At 45.2% G+C, this 20,515-nt stretch overlaps 1 protein-coding gene across 10 annotated transcripts in view; it reads right to left on the bottom strand.

The window, feature by feature from the left end:
• The window catches only part of plekha7b (pleckstrin homology domain containing, family A member 7b), a 294,855-nt gene that overhangs the window by 43,179 nt on the left and 231,161 nt on the right, over positions 1-20,515 (bottom strand). For 7 of the 10 annotated variants that reach the window (XM_039738638.1, XM_039738665.1, XM_039738648.1 and 4 more), the window contains 3 exons: positions 11,752-11,835; positions 11,493-11,615; positions 9,051-9,104 (listed from right to left, as the gene is read on the bottom strand). In XM_039738638.1, coding sequence (XP_039594572.1) covers positions 9,051-9,104; positions 11,493-11,615; positions 11,752-11,835 — 261 coding nt within the window. The remainder of the gene's footprint in view (positions 1-9,050; positions 9,105-11,492; positions 11,616-11,751; positions 11,836-20,515) is intronic. The other 3 variants (XM_039738674.1, XM_039738682.1, XM_039738713.1) reach the window with 1 other exon arrangement.

Raw genomic sequence — 20,515 nt, 5'->3', positions numbered from 1 at the left:
CGGGGGCTGTAATGGAGAGGGGAGTGCTTCATGATCACACTTTTGGAATGAGACGTCCAACAAACTCATAGAAGGTGTGATGGTCAGGTATTCACAAACATTTGGCCATATAGCGTATTCATCTGCAGTTACAACTCATCCAGTCGACTGCAGTCAGTGTTAATGGTGGTGGTGCACCATCTGTTGGAAAGCATTTTGTAACACGTGTGAACTATAAAGTAAGTCTCACCTGGCAGCCATACACAGACAGACAATAGCGTCCTATTACGTTTAGTTATCCCTTACTCTAGCGATGAAGACTTTTCAACTTTCGTGCCTTGTAGTATTGACTCGTAACATCTACTGGTCCGCCGCCCATTTGTATGAAGTAATTTCCTCTACAGGACTTTGTATCTTTATACACGCTGAGCGATTTTTCTGTTCCATTTTAGCCACACTGCACTCACTCCACCGCGCCCGAGCAAATCCTGGACAAACTCCTAAATGTCACCGACAGGAAACCTGCTCTGGTACAGACAGTAGTCGAAGACATTGTCTGTCACTGGGAGGCCACATTGTAGATGTAAATAAAAATCATCGCAGACATTTCCTGCAGCCGTCACATTATTATTATTATTATTATCATTTTTCAAACCTCGCACACCTCATCAGAAAGCTGCCAAGCACCCGTAAGGCGTTTTCACACTCAGTCCCTTTGCTTTGTTCCAAATCAGGGGACGATTCCTTACTTTGTTTCAATGTCCAGTTAGTTCAGTTGTGTTCCACACTGCAAACTCTCAAGTGAGCTGAACGCATCAGTAAACAGCCTGTGGCCGAGTCGTGGACTTCTTTCATTGGGCAGAAACATTTTTTGGATATCATGGAGTGCCGAGAACATTTGTTATTGTGCAGCGCTGCAGCTTCTTGAATTATTTCAATTATTTTACACACACACCGCTGCGTGAGCAAAACGTCCTTTAGTGAACAAGTGGAAGGCTACTTGAAAATCACGCGCTACTGCACTTGGTGTGTAAAGGACAGGAGTCCTTGGCGAGTGTGCAAAAGAAAGGCGGCACTGCCGTGGGATCGGGCATCAGGTAAGTTTTTTTAAATGTTTGACGCTGCAGTAGCTGCCATATGAACGTCTCCTGTCTTAACTCCTGTATACATTTGAACATTCACTACATACGTCAAAGTCAGTGGGCACATTGACAGGACGGCCCACCACTTTGTAAAGTGTAAGAGTAGGGGGTTCGCTCGTCAGTCTCACAGGGCACTGCTGTTCATGTCTGGCCATCTATGGATGCGTTTTGATTGACCCGATCACAAGTGAATTTACAATGGCTGGCTGTCTGACCTGACCTGCGAGAGGGAAGCGGTGCGCCTGCTCAGGTGCTTGGCTCGCGCTGGTCGGCTGGTAATCGAGGGTATTGTTTTACACAAGTTGTTGTCACATTTATATCTACACTAGATGGACAAAAACATCAGGACCCACCTCTTAATTATTAAATTCAGGTGTTTCAATCAGACCCACTGCCACAGGTGTAGAACGTCAAGCACCTCGCCATTTGTCTCCATTTACAAACAAAACGGGTCATTCTGAAGAGCTCTGAGACTTCAAGCGTGGTACTGTGATAGGATGCCACCTTTGCAATAAGACGATTTATGAGATTTCATCCCTGTTGGATATCCCACGGTCAACTGTAAGTGGTGTTACTGGGAAGTGGAAGCATTTAGGAACAGCAGCAACTCAGTCACAAAGTCACTCACGTAAAGTCACAGAGTGGGGTCAATGACTCCTAAAGGTGCATAAAAGTCGCCAATGTGCCGCTGATTCCATAGCTGAAGAGTTCCAGACTTCTACTTGCAAAAACTGTGCGGTGGGAGCTTCATGGAATGGAGTAGCTACACGCAAGTCTCACTTCACCATGTCCAGTGCCAAGCGTCTGATGAAGTGGTGTGAAGCGCACAGTCTCTGAACTGTGGAGCACTGGAATCGTCCTATGGAGTAACAAGTCACGCTTCTCTGTCTGGCAGTCAGGTGGGAGAGTTTGGGTTTGGAGGATGCTGGGAGAATGTTACCTGCCTGACTGCATTGTGCCAACTGTGAAGTTTGGTGGAGGAAGCTTAATGTTTGTCAGGGTTTGGGCTTGGCCCCTTACTGCCAGTGAAGGGCAATCTTAACGCTTCAACATACCAAGACATTTTGGACAATGCCATGCGTCCAAATTGGTGGAAACAGTTTGGGGAAGGCCCTTTCCTATTCCAGAATAACTGAGCCCCATTGCACAAAGTCAAGGTTCATAAAGACAGGGTGGGATGAGATTGGCATGGAAGCCCTGACCTCAACACCATCGATCACCATTGGGGTAAACTGAAACTGAGATCGCGAGCCTGGCTTCTCGTCCAACATCAGTCCCTGACCTCATAAATGCTCCACAGAATGAATGGCCACAAATTCCCACAAAAACACTCCAAACGCTTGTGGAAAGCCTTCCAAGAAGTGCTGTTATAGCTGCTGACCAACTCCATATTAAAGTCAAACCTCAAGTCCGCAATCTTAGTGTTATCTTTAACAGTAACCTCTCTTTTGAGAAACAAGTTAATTCTGTAGTCAAGAGTTGTTTTTTCCAGCTTCGTCCGTTAGGTAAGATCAAGCCTTTTATTATCTTCTAGGGATCTTGAGAAAGCTACTCGTGCTTTTATCTTCTCTCGCCTCGATTACTGCAACTCGCTGTATTCTGTGATTAGCAAATCTGACACGCAGGTTACAGTTGGTCCAGAATGCTGCCGCTTGCATCCTGGTTGGGGCAAGAAAGTCCGATTCTGTTCCTCCAATATTAGCTTCTTTACGCTGGCTGCCTGTCAGTTTTCGAATTGATTTTAAAATCTTGTTGCTAGTTTTTAAATCTTTACATGGGCTCGCTCCTGCCCATTTATCTGAATTGTATGCTTTACACCAGCCATCCAGAGTGCTTAGATCTTCTGGTCAGTTGTCTCTTGTTGTCCTTCGTACCGAGTGTCACACTAAGGGGGACAGTTGTGGCACCTCGCCTGTGGAACTCTTTACCTCGTCACATAAAGGAGTCGTCGACAATTCAAAACGAGATTAAAGACTCATTTCCATTCACTTGCATTCCGTGACCTTTAGTAATACTGATGGTTTCCTCATTGAGATTATGTAACATTACTTCTATTTATTATTTATGTTCATATATTTTATTTCTATTTATGTTATTTGCTTGTTTTCTTTTATTCTATTATTGTAAAGCACTTTGGCCATAGCATTCCTATGTGGTTTTAAATGTGCAATATAAATAAATTGACATTGACATTAAAGTCAATGTATTCGAATTCCATGTCATTAAAGTTCCTGTTGGCAGAACGGTCAGCCATCCCAATACTTTGGTCCATATGGTGTACGTGTGTTTCTATTTGTAGGGGCCAAGAATGATGTCACTTCCGGTTCAGACACCAAGAATGACGTCACTTTCTGGCGCCAAGAATGTCGTCGCTTTCCGGTATCATCCTTTAAAGCCGCCATCTTTTCCACCACTAATTCAGTTCAGTCTGGAACTCAACTCATGCACATCAGTGCTTATTTCAAAACCCTTTTTTGCAGCCAGGGACAATATACAGGTGGCTGCCCCAAACTTTTCCAGTGTGTTGAGACCCCATTCTTTTACAATGGAAAATGTTTCTGTTTTAGTGAGTGTTCACCATTTCTTGCCTCGCATGTCGTGTCATCCTACACTTACACAGATCTTTGTAGACACAGAGCGCTGTGTCTGTATTACTGTATAATTTATCCTCTACAACTCCAGGCACCTCACATGCAGAGAAGGAGCCTTAGCTTGAGCTGGTAGAACTTTCTGCCTGAGCTGAGCTCCGTTTAGGGAGGGAAATGGGACAACAAGGGCGGCTTGCTGCTTGTGCTGATCAACGCATTTACAAAACAAAAGACACTGATGGTGGAGGTGCGAATGGATTTACCGTGGGCCGGGATTACGAGTTTATTCTTAGGATTCTAGTTTTAAATACTCCTTGTTAACCATCGACTCATTACGTGGCGAGTGAGGTCCCCTGTTTACTGACAGCAGACTACCACAGCACACCCAATGTCACCCATAATGCACAGCATTTCATATAGTTAGATCCTATAGTTAATCTAACTTAATCCTGATACTCTGTATGTTCAATTCATCATTACAACTATTCATGGTGGCTCTAAAATCGGTACTGACCCCTACTCTCTTTTCTGTTTCTTTTTCCCGTTTCTTTGTGGTGGTGGCCTCGCCACCTCCACCTACTCAAAGCTTCATGATGCTCCAACAATGATGGACGGATTAAAAGGAAGAAGTCTACGTGACCATCATCATCATCAAGCCCTTCCGTGAGAACCCTAAATCCAAAGAGGACTGTTTCATTTATGTTAGGTAGAATGCCCAGAGGGACTGGGCGGTATCATGGTCTGGAATCCCTACAGATTTTATTTTTTCTCCAGCCGCCTGAGTTTTTTGTTTTTCTGTCCCCTGGCCATTGAACCTTACTCTTATTCGATGTTAATGTTGATTTATTTTTTATAATTATGTCTTTCATTTTTCTATTCTTTAATATGTAAAGCACTTTGAGCTACTGTTTGTATGAAAATGTGCTATAGAAATAAATGTTGTTGTTGTTGTTGTAGTTAGATCAGTCTCATGTGGGATCACTCCAGGGTTCACTTGGTACTGCACTGAGACCACCCTTTCCTAAGGGTCTTGGTTAAGTTATTTTGGGCTGCATCAGACCAGCGTGCGATTGGGGTCTTCACATCTACCTAAATGAACCGGACTTCAATCCAAACACACAAGGTGAGAAAACAACACAGCACAGTAGGAGGTGTGAGAATTAAAGCACGACCACCCTAAACCCCTTTTGTAGGCAACTATAGGTGATGTGTGGGCTAACCAGCAAACTATTTGGAATCCACAAGCATCTCTAAACTCCAAAGCGCGCAGGCGATATCGTACATTGTTGATTTTTCGATGCGAATGTTGAAGACATTGCACAGCCCTCCTGGCAGCACCCTTCACAGTTACAAGTCTTCACTTGGAGCCGCTCGGTACACTGAGCTGAAGAAGAAAGAATCCCCCTAACAACCCAAGTGACCAATCAGGCTCCACAACACGGGTGGCATCTCGTCGCCAAGGGCTTCCTACAGTTCAGCAAGGGCTGAGTGACATGGCTTCAAAATTAGGCCTTGATAATTTTAGGTCATGTGGCAATACTCCATATACTGTATCTCGATTTGATTTTCTCTAAATACTGTGGTATATGTTTTACTTCCAGTCAGGACCAGGTTAGGATGAATAATGCTTTATTTGTCACATCCATGTTTGTTTCCCCAGAGAAACACAAAAAGTGCTTTGCTTCAGTGGATCATGTAGCAGTTGAACTTGACATAAAATCACAGCCGATGCAAAAATTCAAATAGACTCAACACCTCAGTCCAGGGCTTCCCAAACTCGATCCTGGGGTCTGTGGTATAGCAGGTCTGAAAGAATGGCTGGGTTTGGCCGTGTCCGTCTCTGTGGGCGCACTCTCACCGCTGCGGGGAGTTGATGAGGTAATTGGGGCGAGTCACACCTGCACGCGAGGGTGCCACCTTTCTCAATTGCTTCATCGGCTTCCTGCAGTGCGTGATTGAGACGCTATGCCCAGGGAGCTGGCATAGGAGAAAGAGAGGATATAGAAGAAATGAAAGAGGCACGCAGAGCGAGAGTGCAGCATTGGTGCAGAGAGAATGAGGTCAGCGCAGTCAACGGTCCCGTGTCGGAGCGAGGGATCGCTGCTCGAAGGACAGATCTTACCCACTGTACTGAGGTGTGGGTACGATCAAGATGGCGTCCTCTCCTGCACTCCAAGGGACAATTGCATGTGCAAGGGGGAGGGCGAGAGGACAACCAACCCGAGTGGTCTGGCAGATGCCGACGCAGGCAGCCAAGATGGGGGTTAGTAATGAGAGGACCCGCTGAAGTCTCTCCAGTTGAACGATTCAGGGGTGAGCTGGGGAGACCTGGAAGGTGTGGTGCTTGGCTCGTTTGGTGCATTGACTGTTGCTGGGTTTTTATTCTCGTTTTTAGACTGTGGAGTTTTTACCCTTTTATAGATTATTTACTTATGGATTTTTGAAGCACTGCACTACGGACACGGTTTTGGTGGGGTTGTTTTTTGGACACTTTTACACCATCCACTTGCTAGAAGTGTGATTTGTCCCCATTTGCTTGGTACATTACAGACGGTGGTGGGTTTGAGATGCTCCAAGAAGAGAGGTGGGCACATGGAGCAGGCCCTGCACCGTCACAGGGACCCCCCCATGGCTGCAGGGTTTCTGTTCCAACCAACTTCTGTTTTTCATTGGACTCTTCGCCTAATTAAGGGAGTCTCGATTTCCCAGTTTCTGTGTTTTGGGGTCAATGGAGAAATTATAAACTAAGTTTGGTAGATTTTTATTACAATGTAATAAGCAGTTATATGGGGAATATATCATTAACAGTATCTTCAACCTCATTTTCATTCTGCTTTTCCAGCTGTTCTGGTTATTTAACTGACTAGACATTATTCCCGTTACAATAACGGGTGCTAGAACAGTAGTGCATGAACATTAGTAGGAACAGTCTATATTAAATGGCAAGGGACCTTGTATGTGACTGTAATATGCGTCACTGTATTGTGTGCCTTTAATTTTCTCTCTCAGTAATACTGGTTTGTATTTCCGTGAAATGTCTGTAATTTTGTCTGACAGTAATACAGTGGAGCCTCAGTTCACGGCCATAATTCATTCCAAAAGTCTGGTTGTAACCCGATTTGGTCGTGAACCAAAGTAATTTCCCCCCCCATAGGATTGTATGTAAATACAATTAATCTGTTCCAGACCACATGAACTGTATGCAAATATATATTTTTTAAAGATTTTTAAGCACAAAAATAGTTAATTATATCATACAATGCACAGTGTAATAGTAAACTAAATGTAAAAACATTGAATAACACTAAGAAAACCTTGAACAACAGAGAAAACTAACACTGCAAGAGTTCACGCTTATAGCGCTACGAACCGCTCGCTAAAAACACTTTTTTTAATGAGTTTTAAGAACAGGGAAAAAAAAATGAACATTTGAAAAAATCCATAATTTAATAAACCATCAAGAAAAGTAACATTGCAACAATGCGCACGCGCGCGCCTGAGTGTGTGCGTGTGTCTCTCTCGCGGGTCTGCGTGTGTGTGTGTGTCTCTCTAGCGCCTGTGTATGTGTGTCTTGCGCGCGCCTGTGTGTCTGTCTTGTTTGTCTCTCTCTCTCTCTCTGCTCACACAGGAAGAGACTGAACACGTGCTGTGTGGCCCCGCGCATGCGCACTTCACCAGAAGACACACACACATGGACACCTGGACGCACACAGGGGTTTTATTAAAGAGGATTATTTTACTAATCAGCGGGTCTGACACTGAAGTCGTTGCTGCTTTCATCATCCCGGGGGTCTGCTGTGCTGCTTGTTAATTGTCACTGTTAGAGTTAAATGAAGGGAGCAAACTACACAGGAAAAGGGAAAATAATAGCTAAGTTAAGCATTTATAGCTTTAGAAAAAAATACAAATACACCATATGGACCAAAGTATTGGGACGGCTGACCGTTACACCAACAGGGACTTTTATAACACTGCATTCAAATAAATAGACTTTAACATGGAGTTGTTCCCTCTTTGCCGCTATAACAGCTCTTCTTGGAAGGCTTTCCACAAGAGCTTGGAGTGCATGTTGTAGCAGGGCTACTATGAATTAAAACTTCATCTCCCAGCAGTCCCTGCAGGGGCTGTTGGGGTCAAAGGTGGTCAAAGTAGGTTAAAAGGAGGGCAGGTTTTTGTTGTTGTACGTTGTGTGTTGCATTTATCTGTCGGACTGCCTGCTGTTAATTCTGACACATTTCATCATTGTGTCCTGTTTTGTATTCGTTTGTTGGGGTCTGGATCGTCTGTCTACCTGTGCACTGAGGACTGTGTTTGGCTTCATTGGCTTTCCCACAAGAACAGGAGCGCTCCTGAACCATACATCCGTCGTCACCCTTTCAGCAACTACCAGTAGGACTGTGTTCTCCCTTCACTTTCAACATACAGATCGCTGGACTTAATCTCGTCACCTTTCATTTCATCCGGTTTGGTTTTTCCATGGACTTTGCTGTGTGGTGTCTGTGTTTATATGTATAATGTAATATCGCCGAAGGGGTCAGGGGTGGTATTATTGTTTGCATTTAGTTAATTTAATTCTTTATTGTTTAATGTTTCCAGTGTGCTTTATTTGGTCTCTGTAATTTGGTCTCTGTAGTAGTGTGTGTGTGTGTGGATCCAAGGCTGGGGTTGTCCCTGGTATATCCTCTCATTAAAATAAATAAATAAATCACCGTCAGCAGCACTTGACCGCTACAATGTTCTCCCATCAAGCTCTCTGTTCTAAACTCCAGACTTTTGCGTGGAAAGTTGCAAACGCACATTTCAAGCCTCTTTTTGTGCCACCTGGTCACCCCACGAGGTGTTTGTGCATCCATCTGATTGCCATGCTAAATTAGCCCAGTCAGAATGGCGAGAGTGTGTGCCCTCTCATGGTTCTCACCGTCTACCCAAAGAAAAACTTGTGAATAGCAATAAGCAGGTGCAGAAGATGGATGGATGAGTCACTGAACAGTTACTGAACTCCGCAGTATTTCAGTTTTAGGGCAGAAGCTTTATAGGGATGCAGTGGACAGACTCGTCTGGATCGTCACATTCAAGATGGGACTTGGCCTCTGCTTCATGCCAAAGGATGGGTGTCAGAAGAGAGTTACAAAAAGAAAACGTCACTGTCAGAAAGGGCCGAGTCCCACATGCAGACAGTGTAGAAACGAGGCCATTTGAACAAGCCTTTCAATTTTGGCAGATCCATCTTGAAAGCTCCAGAATCAGGAGGGAAAGAAGGATGGAGAGACACAAAGAGGAAGAGAGATGAAGAGATTCAGTGTCTGACTAGCGAGAGCCACAAAACAGCAAGGCTGCCTACCTTCAAGTCGAGGTACTCCAGGTCCTTCTTGAGCTGCATGTAAGTGTCGTCTGCCTTTGGGAAGAAGGAGAAACAAAGTGAGTGGCATGAAAAATGTGCAAACCTTTCTATGCTTGGCCATGTGGGAATTGCTTGTGTAGGAAATGGTTTCCCCAATGCACCCACTTGGCAGGCCAGCTGAAAAGAAAAAAAGGGGCAGCTAACAATGGATGGCAAGAACAGCCGGCTGGCACGCTTGGCACCAAGCTGAGGAAGGACGGACAAGGAAAGGTCATCAGGCAATGCCCATCCTTCCTCGTGAGCTTCTGGTACGTCTCCATCTGGTCAAATACGGTCACGTGAAAAAGTAAGTGCATCCCATGGAAACGGTTGACTTTTTCAACATATTTGAGCAGTCAGACATTAGAGCTTCTTGCAGAACCAGGCCTACAGATACACTTGATATCCGTTTGAAGAAATGACACATTAAGACAGACGTGGTGTCTTCATTCTCATAACCTAAATTAAGAGAAATGCAGGTTTGTCACCTAGAAAAGGTATGTCCACTCCAACATTTATCTCCATCAAATCTGAATCAGGTGTTCCAGTTGAGGTACCAATGATTAGGCTGGAGGTGGAACTGACCATTCATCGACCAGATATCGAGGGTCTGGGGTTCTCTTGGCTACTGGAGAGTGTGTGGTGTCATGATGCCAAGATCAAAACAGCTCCCCAAGTCCCTTAAGAAAGATGGGGGGTTACTTGTGTTCTTTGAGGATTACTTGTCTTCTGTTCTGTCTATTGTCTTGTATTGACCCCCTTTTTCTTTTTGACACCCACTGCACACCCCAACCTACCCGGAAAGGGGCCTCTCTTTGAACTGCCTTTCCTGAAGTTTCTTCCATTCTTTTTCCCTGGGGAGGTTTACTTTGTCTTCTTAGAGAGTCAAGGCTGGGGGGCTGTGAAAAGGCATGGCCTGTTAAAGCCCATTGTGGCAGTAGTCGTGTGATTTTGGGCTCTACAAAAATAAATTGTATTGTAAAGAAGGTTGTGGATGCCGAAGAGTCTGGGAAGGAATTTCAAAAGATCACCAAACTACTTGAAGTCAGGCATTTCATTGTAAAGGAAATTGTCTACAAATGGCACAGATCTCAAACGGCGGCTAACTTGTCCAGCAAATTCAGCCCAAGAGCTGACCGTCTGACACAAAAAGTCTCCAAGAACACCAAAACTTCCTCGCAGGTAACTCAATGTGCAGCAGTCAGAAAGAGATTTGACCTTCATGTGAGGTGTGAGAAAAGCTTTTGCTGTCCAACATGAAAATTAGAGCAAGATGACAGTTGGCCACTGAAGAACTAAGGCACTAGAGAGCAGGCCTTCCAGAACAGATGAACCAAAAGGTAGAGCTGTCTGGCCACGGCAACAGTAGACATGATTGGTTAACATTTCAGGAGAAGAACTTCATACCTACTGTGAGGTTTGATGGTGGAGATGTTCAGGTTTGGGGTTGCTTTGCCAAGTCAGTGCCCAGGCAGCTTGCAGCCAGCCATCAAGTCCTCGATGAATTCTGCATCACGTCAAAGTACGCGTGAGGAAAATGTGAGGCCATCGGTCCTCAAGTTAAGGAGGAGCTGGAAATGGACATTGCAGCACGATAATGATCCACCAAGGAATGGCTCAACAAGAAGAGAGGGATGTTTATGGACTGATCGAGTTAAAGACCAATTTGAATCCCATTGACATGGGAAGGGCGTGCAAGAAAACCCACCGACATCTTACAATGGAAGGAATTCTGAACGGAGGAGCGAGTGGTCCAATCAGGGACTACTAACCGCCCAAAAGAAGTCATTTCTTATAGAGGGGGCAGTACCAGTTTCCGTGGCTGACGGTGGGCTTACTTATTCCCAGTAGACCATCCCATCTAATGATATTTGTGTTGAATCAATGACTGAAACGCACAACTTCCTTCAAGTCTATCACCTTGGCCTGTGGCCACTGCCGGCATGGAGATCTAATGTCTGCTTCTTCAAATATGTTGGAAAAGGTCAAAGGTTTCCATGGGGTGTACTTACTTTGTCACATGACTGTACATGGCAATGCTGGGCAGGACATTCATTTTAAAATTAGGATGGCGTTATATAAAATAAAGGCTTACTGACTTTGCTCGTCCTTCCACCGCCACACAGCGAAATGAACATCCAACTTACCAGGAAACTCCTCCAGGGATCAAACTTGTCAAATGTCAAGAAAGCAGCCGCAGTAAGCAGAAGCACAGCTGGGTGACGGCCAGCGAGGAGGGTGGGGGGTGCGGGTATATAGAGGGAGGTGGTCGGCGACGTCACAGACGGACTAGCTGCGGGGCGAGCCATGCCACGGCTCAAACATTTAAGACGCACAGGCCACGTGACAGGCAGGGAGAGCATGGCACATACACCACGAACGACAAGTCAATCAGCAGCTGACCTGGACAGTGGATCGAGAGGGTCCATCATGCAGCTGCAAATGGGCAAGGGCGTCACTTCTCGCCCTGGCCATCTTGGCCTGATGCCTCCTTAACTGAATAAGAAGTAAGGTCAACTCCTCCGGCTGCAGGGAGTTAAAGACGGCAGAGAAGCAGAATGAGCATCCAGGGTTGCAGAAAAGCCCAAGGCTTCACGTCGCGTACACCCCTGCTCGGACCACCCGGATCACACAGAACCATTAAGGCTGGGAAAATAGTTACCGTCTTTCCGTGCAAACTTGGGGCGCTCACTGTGTGCGTCATGTAGCCCATGGGTGGCAGGGAGCGTCGGTCAACGTGCGCAGTCTGTAGAGAGAGAGAGAAGAAGAAGAAATAAAAACGAGACGTCACTCAGGAAACACACACAGGGTCGTGGCCGAGCGGTGCTCACTCTCCGCGGACCCCCACCACCCCCCTCCACTCGCAGACTCGTCACCATCATCACCACCACCGCGACTTGCCGACAGGCCCCGTTGACTCCAGACTTCTTTACTTTGTACACAGAAGCGCAGCGAGGCCTCGGCGGCGCTCGCAGCTCCGCTTCTCAAAGGGCGCAAACAGCAAGAGATTTAATTAGTTACACATAAATTAGTTTAAACCTTCTTCCCTAAAATAACATTTGTTTGCTGCGAGCTAAAGGAGCTACATGAGGCCTCCTCTGCTCCCAAAACGGCACTTTTTTTGCTGCATAATAGATTTTTATTTAAATTTGACATCAGAAGAAAGTCTACTGCTGATCAGAAGTGGGCTGGGAACTCGCTCAGAGCGCGTTTTCTTTTCAGCGCCTAATAACCCGCATGCTAATGAGATTCCACTGAGGAAGAGGATTTAGAAAAAGAAAAAAGAAAGAAAGACGCAAGTCCAAATGCAAGGCAGCGATCTGCACACACACACACACACCAATGAAATAAACAGATGCTGTCATCCACCACAGCCGCTACACTCGTTTTAGGGTCACCTCGCCTGGTGGCCGCAGGTGCATCTATAGGTGGGCCGCCCGGTACACGGTGCCACTGAACCAGCAAACATGGAGGACGCCGCCGTTTTCACTCGTCACGGGAGCTCCCTGACTTCCAACTTGTGACGCAACGGCAAACTAACAGAGCAAGGTCCAGAGGGGGGCGAGACTGACAAACTGTGACATTGCAATGAAGCTGTTGTGGGGTACAAGATCTGTATTTTCACTATATTTTGATGAATTCAAATGCAGGACACTTGTATAGGGTGGTCCAGATCTAATTATGCAATTTTCATTACGCTATAACGTATTAAGTTTATGACATAGAAAAATCACACGAAAAATCACGGACCATCGAGAAGTGTTTACTGACGACATGAAGAATCATCTTCACACCGAACTGGAATCGTCCCCGCGTAAATCAAAGTCATCCAGACGATCTGGACCTGCATAATCAATGTGGACCACCCTGTATAGGCATTTTAACATCAAAAGCATATCCGCTTCCCAAATTATACCTTGTGAAAGCTGGCCCGGACACACACAGACGGACAACATATTTTCACCCACACACCATTTATTTACAATATTTACACAGTTTCAGAGTGCACTCACAACCCCAGTGCTTCCAGCACCGATTCCCCAAAGTCCAGGGCCCACAGTCTTTGTGCCTTCCTGGCCACCTCCCGTTCTCTCTCTCCAGCTCAGTCCTGCTACCTCCCGGCATCCACCAATGACTGGAGGGAGGCGGCCCCTTTTATGGGAACCCAGATGGGCTCCAGCTGCTCCCCGGCAATTAGCACTAGCCACACCCCTGTGTGGCAAAAGTGCCGGCTGCGCACCCGGAAGCCGTCCGGGTGTCCCCTGTCATCTTCCCCCCGGCACTTCCTGGTGTGGCGGAAGTGCCGGGCTCCCGGGATAATTAGGCACTGAGGCGCTGCCTGGCGGTGGCCACGGGTCCCTACAGGGCTGGGCTTCTAAGCCCCCTACCCGAGGCCTCCTGAATAACCAGGACGGACGCCCCCTCGCGGTCTGGAGGAGGCACAAGCCCTTCTCACATCCTCCTGGGCGTCCCGGCCGGGGACCACAACCTTCATTTTCAAAACAGTTGTTTAAACAATTTGCTAAATTGGTTTACAGCCTGGGAAAGGAAGACATGCCAGTAGATACTAGGCAACATCAAAAAACTTTATTATTTGGGGGGAAAATAAAAAGTTGATTAAAGCGTTTGAGCAAAATTCATCCATCATATTGACAGCCAGCCAATCAGGTGTAGGCAACGTTCATGTGCTGTGAAACCCCCAGCATGAAATTTTATAATACGCTTCGTCTGAAGCGCGACATCACAAGAAGAACAGGGCGATGCCAGAAGGCGGCGCCAGCAATGTGTGGCTGTTTCCATCTGATCGGCAGAAAAGCATCTCATAAACAACTTCCTGTGGTGGGTTGGCACCCTGCCCGGGGTTTGTTTCCTGCCTTGTGCCCTGTGTTGGCTGGTATTGGCTCCAGCAGACCCCCGTGACCCTGTAGTTAGGATATAGTGGGTTGGATAATGGATGGATGGATAAACAACTTCCGAATGTGAGATCACAGGCCGCCCTGCGACATTCCTCTTTGCCATTTTTACTTTTTCTAAGGACTCTATATATCCAGACTTTGCTATCCACATTTTCTTTTACACTTTTCTATACTGGTATCATTATTCATATAATAAATACCATGCTGCTTTTAACTAAGCGAGCTCCACCCAGCACAGTAAGGAGCGGGACGCCAAGTAAGGTATTCTCGGATGATAGAAGGCCTATAGCCAAGGATGCTGAGCCTTTCTATGTTTGAATATTTTCTTGGAGACCCAAAGTAATATTTAGGTCTGAGATATATTTTTAAACATCGTATGTTGTTTGTGCCGATAATAAGTAAGTCCCTTGAAGTGCTGAGAGAGTAACGGGCTGTGTTATTCATAAGGCACTTGTGCTAGAGCTGTGTGTGTGTGTGTGTGTGTCAATCATGGGGCCCTGTTGTGGTGAGGGCCTATGTGTGTTTATCTTAAGGTGCGAGAGAAGACCAACCCAGTAACGAACCTGATGTGCAAAAAAAAAAAAAAGATCTGCACACACGCACACCCCTCTGAAATAAACAGATGCTGGGGACACATAAAGGTCTACTACCTATCTGTTCTTAACCACCAAGGACGTTGGCCAAAGAAACGCCACCTCCAGGGAGACGCTCTGGACTGAGCCAAGTGGAGGCAGATGTGCAGAACCGCAGACCCTGTAACTAGTACTAATGTATCTCTACACTCGAATAGAGAAAGGAGGTGAACATCGTCCTTGTAGAGGGCAATGCCCATACTGACATAACTGAGGGAAACCATAAAAGATTGACAATGAAAATAAGCGTAGATTTACATTTATTCACACAGCAGATAATTATATCCAAAGGAGCTTACAAATGAGGTCGACAAAACTGAGGAAACAATCTGGGGACCGAAACACCAAAAAGTTGATATCTGGAAGCTCCTCCCAGGCTCCCCTGCTGGCACTGTTAACACCATGCCCATAACTTCGACCAGAACACACACTGATGTCCTAAAGTCACCACCTGCAGGAGTCCTAAGGCCATCTCATTTGTAGTGACCACACATAATGGCTTCTGACCTCCTGACCCACAACCACACAGGAGCATGCTGACTCCACACACACACACAGAGCTTGAATTCAAACTAAGGCCTAGACGCAGTAAGCAAGCCGCTCTACAATGCTAGACTGCCATGCCACCCATGCCATGAAGCACAAGGTCAAATCAGTGAGCCACACAACCCTTTAGGAGGCTGACGAGTGCTGATGTGCAGCCCATTATCACGATGGCACTTTCGGTGCACTTCATGAACTGCCAGTTGGCCACTAAAAGAAAACACAAAGCAGCTTATTAATTAACATGGATACCGCAGGCTCTCGATGCCAGGAAATGCCAGGACTTCTCCCTAAAGATCAGAGTGAAAACAAAACTCGAGAAGCCTCCTGGAAGCAGGCTACAGCGCACGGCTTAACTCCTCAATAAAAACCGTGACGCCTGAGGCAAGCGTGCGCAGCCATCGTTTATTATGATGCTCACTTAATTCTTCATTAGTGCAACTCTACCAAATACAGAAAGGGGATTTGACCAGGGGGATGAAGTGCTGAGCAGAGGCTGCAACACCTTGACATGCTCTACGGGCTGGGCAGTTGTCTAAAGTTTCTTTAGCCACATCCAGGAGGGCAGGATTGCAAAACCCCAACCCCCCCCCCAACCCCCCTAAGCCTTCAACTCCAGTCCCATGCAGGGTTTCCTGCACAGATCTCTTTTAAAGAAAGGTCAGTGCACTTTAGAACAATCTAGACAAGCACAGGCCGTTCAGCCCAACAGAGCTCGCCAGTCCTGTCCACTTCATTCTTATAAAATAACATCAAGTTGAGTTTTGAAGGTCCCGAAAGTCCTCCTGGCCACTGCACTACTTGGTCACTTAACCAAGTGTCTGTGGTTCCTAATGTTTTACCAAATTTCCCCTTCACAAGTTTCCAGCTGTGTCCCCGTGCTCTTGATGAACTCATTTTAAAGTCACCGTCTTGATCCACTGGACTAATTCCCTTCATAATTTTAAACCCTTCAGTCAGGTCTCCTCTTCATCTCTGTAAAGGCTCAGCTCTTTAAATCTTTCCTCATAACTCATCCTCTGTAGCCCTGAATCAGTCAAGTCACTCTTCTCTGGACCTTCTCTTATGCTGTTATGTCTTTATGGAGACCAAAACTGCACACAGGACTCCAGATGAGGCCTCACCAGTGTGTTATAAAGCCTGAGCAGAACCTCCTGTGACTCGTACTGCACACATCAAGGCGCTATACACTGTGTACACAATTATTAGGCAAGTGAGTATTTTGACCATATCATCATTTTTAATGCGTATATTCCAACTCCAAGCTGTATTAACTTGAATGCTTATTGGATTTAAGCACGTCAGGTGATGTGTATTTGTGTAATGAGGGAGGGTGTGGCCTAAGGAGATCAACACCCTATATCAAGGTGTGCAGAATTATTAGGCAGCTAGTTTTCCTCGGGCAAAATGGGCCAAAAAAGAGATTTAACTGACTCTGAAAAGTCAAAAATTGTAAAAAGTCTTTCAGAGGGATGCAGCACTTTTGGAATTGCTAAGATATTGGTGTGTGATCACAGAACCATCAAACATTTTGTTGCAAATAGTCAACAGGGTCGCAAGAAACGTGTTGAGAACAAAAGACGCAAATTAGCTGCCAAAGATTTGAGAAGAATCAAACGTGAAGCTACCAGGAACCCATTATCCTCCAGTACTTTCATATTCCAGAGCTGCAACCTACCTGGAGTGCCCAGAAGTACAAGGTGTTCAGTGCTCAAAGACATGGCCAAGGTAAGGAGGGCTGAAACCCAACCACCACTGAACAAGAAACATAAGTTGAAACGTCAAAACTGGGCCAAGAAATATCTGAAGACAGATTTTTTTCAAAGGTTTTATGGACCGATGAGATGAGAGTGACTCTTGATGGACCAGATGGATGGACCTGTGGATCAGTAATGGCACAGAGCTCCACTCCAACGTGGAGGTGGGGTACTGGTATGAGCTGGTATTTTTAAAGATGAGCTAGTTGGACCTTTTTGCATTGAAGATGAACTCAAAATCAACTCCCAAACCTACTGCCAGTTTTTCGAAGACACTTTCTTCAAACAGGAAGAAGACCAGGATTTTTATGCAGGCCAATGCTCCATCACTTGCATCGAAGTTCTCCACTGCGTGTCCAGCCAGTAAAGGCCTTAAAGATGAAGGAATAATGACATGGCCCCCCTTCCTCATCTGACCTAAACCCTGTCGAGAACTTGTGGGCACTTCTTAAACGCTAGATTTACGGGGGAGAAAAACAATCCACCTCTCTGAAGAGTGTCTGGGAGGCTGTAGTCACTGCTCCACAAAAAGCTGATCGTCAACAGATCAAGAAACTGACAGACTCCATGAATAGAAAGGCTTATGACTGTTATTGGAAAGAAGGGTGGCTATATTGGTCATTGATTGATTGATTGATTGATTTTGAAATGTCAGAGATGTTTATTTGTACATTTTGTGGTGTTTGTTTATTATTCTCACTATAACAGATGAAAAGAAACAAGTGAGATGGGAAAATTTTCATTTTCCTTTAGTTGCATAATAAATCTGCACACTAATAGTTGCCTAATAATTGTGCGCACATATGTATTCCCCTGATGATGTTCACACTCACATTTCCGTTGTGAAACATTCAGGTTTCAGGTTTATTAACATTTTGGATTGACTGATAGCACTGTGTTTGTTCCATATTAAAATTAATCCTCAAAAATACAACTTGCCTAATAATTCTGCACTCCCTGTATAACCTGATATTCTGAAAGCCTTCTTCATGGCTTCTGATCACCATCTGACAGTTGATAGCTTAGAGTCCACCACGACTCCTAAATCCTTCTCATAAGGCAAACTCTCTATTCTCAGACCTCGCATTGTGTATTCAGACCTAACAAGACCTAAACTTAATGTAAGTGTTAATCTCAGCTCTTTGAATCTTTCCTCATAACTCATCCCCTGTACCCTGGACTCAGCCTAGTCGCTCTTATCTGGACTTTCTCTTGTGCTGCTATGTCTGGTGGGCCCAAAACTGCATCCAGATGAGGCCTCACCAGTGTGTTATGAAGCTTGAGCAGAACCTCCTGTGACTTGTACTCCACACATCAAGGCGCTATATAACCTGACAGTCTGTTAGCCTTCTTAATGGCTTCTGATCACCATCTGACAATTGGTAGGTTAGAGTCCACTGTGACTCCTAAATCCTTCTCATAAGGTGGACTTTTTATTTTCAGACCCCCCATTGTGTATTCAGCTTCATTGTTAGACAGGCCTATAATAAGGACAGGGTGCACTTTCAGGTGTCCAGGCAGTGGAGCCCTCTAGTGGCTAAGACATGTCTACAGACTCCCTTTGTGAATCTGTGCAAACCTGGCAAGCACCCTGTTCGCCACGTGTAAAGACACTATAGTTTAGTTTTCCTGTTCTATTGAACCTTAAACCACTGACCACTGCCAAGACACCTGGGGTGTTTAATGCTGTGCTCCTCCTTCATACCTCCAGGACCCTGATTTTGCATCAATATGAATGCTCACAGTACTTCTTGTTGTCTTCCTACATCTCAAAAACAGAACTTCTTGGCGCTGCATCATGTAACAAGATGTTTTTACTGAAGCGCTCCCATTTTTATTTGTTATTAAGATTTGGCATTGATCTTATTATAAGTTATATATATTATATATGCAGTGGGTACAGAAAAGAATCCCCCCTCCCCCCCCCGAAATATTCCCTTTTTTTTGCTTTACAGTAATCCCTCGCTATATCAGCCGACTTTCAAGCGCTTCACTCTATCACAGATTTTATATGTAAGCATAACTAAATATATAACGCGTATTTTTCACTGTTTCGTTGGTTCTGCGGACAAGGGGTCTTTTTACTTCCGGTACATGCTTCCTCAGTTGGTTTGCCCAGTTGATTTCATACAAGGGACGCTATTGGCGGATGGCTGAGAAGCTACCCAATCAGAGCATGCAGTTAAGTTCCTGTGTGCTGAATGGCTCAGCGTCGGAGCGCTGAATTCGATTCCACGCCGTTAACCAGGAAGTCTCATCTCGCTCATTCATGATCAACGTGTTTCACTGTGTAAAGAGTTAACTTTTGTGCTCTTTTGTGCGTAGTCAAGCCCTTCGTTATGGCTCCAAAATGATCTGCTCCTGCTACTGCTTCAGGGGCCGTGCCCAAGCGCCAACGGAAGATGTTAACGATTGCCGAAAAGGTAAAAGTTTTGGATATGTTGAAGGAAGGGAACAGCTACACCGCTGTAGGACACCATTACGGCATCAATGAGTCCACGATTCTTTTTATTTAAAAAGTAGGAAAGGAATACAAGATTTACGGCCACAGTGTCCTTTTAACCAGGGTGCAAAACGAGTTGTAAGTGGATGTAATAAGGCAGTAGTCTGGATGGAATCTGCTTTAGAGATTTGGATTGAAGAAGAACAACGGCGGTGCTACACAATCGCCTGAAGAGGCTCCTTTAGAAGAGCTGTAACGCTCTCCTTTGTTGTGCAGTAAAACTAAACTCATCGTTATCGGACAAGTCGTCGTGTCATTGTTGGTGAGTAACCATAATTAATTTTCTACTTACAGAACTTAGTACATGTACTGTACGTTTAGTGTCACTGTACACACATTTACTGTATACTATTTTTCTTGCATTGTACGTATTTATTGCTGGTGGCCTGTCTATCGTAATGGCTGTAACATAAGTGATATTGGAGACACTCAATATCTTTAAAATAATATTTAGGTTTTACTATATATAAACAGTGTGCTTACATACATAATTTATATGAAACTTACCTAATATCTAAGAGAATACAAAGGGATTATGCTGTATAATTGTGCAGGGAATATTTATAAACAGTGTGGGAGAGTTTATAAGGGCTTAAAATATCTAAAAATAACCATACAATCATATGGTTTCTACTTTGCAGATTTTCACCTATCGCAGGGGGTCTGGAACGCAACCCCCGAGATCGAGGAGGGATTACTGTACAGCCTTAAATGAAAATAAACAAACTAATATTTTTTCCAGCTTTACTTACTCAATGCAACCTATAATATCCAAGTGAAAGACATCACAGCTACAGTTCAGAAGAATTATAAAAACAAGAAATCCCAAGATTAATAATGGATCACACACCCCCCCCTCAATCAGGTGTCAGTGCCCCCCATTCCCATTGTGGTTACTGGCTTCCTCCCACCGGTGCTCAGTTGTAATTCATGTGATTAGTGAAGCTGTTCCTGGTCCATTCATTCCCTTGCTTGGTACTGCAACTGACAGCAAACATCTGACTATGGCTGGCAGGCCACTTTCAAAAGATCTCAGGGACAGAGTTGTGGACAGACACAAGGCAGGAGATGGAGA

The sequence above is a fragment of the Polypterus senegalus genome, chromosome 1, assembly GCF_016835505.1.
Source record: "Polypterus senegalus isolate Bchr_013 chromosome 1, ASM1683550v1, whole genome shotgun sequence".
NCBI lineage: Eukaryota > Metazoa > Chordata > Cladistia > Polypteriformes > Polypteridae > Polypterus > Polypterus senegalus.
Note: the sequence above shows the minus strand (reverse complement) of the source record. Positions and strands in the feature narration are given on the sequence as shown.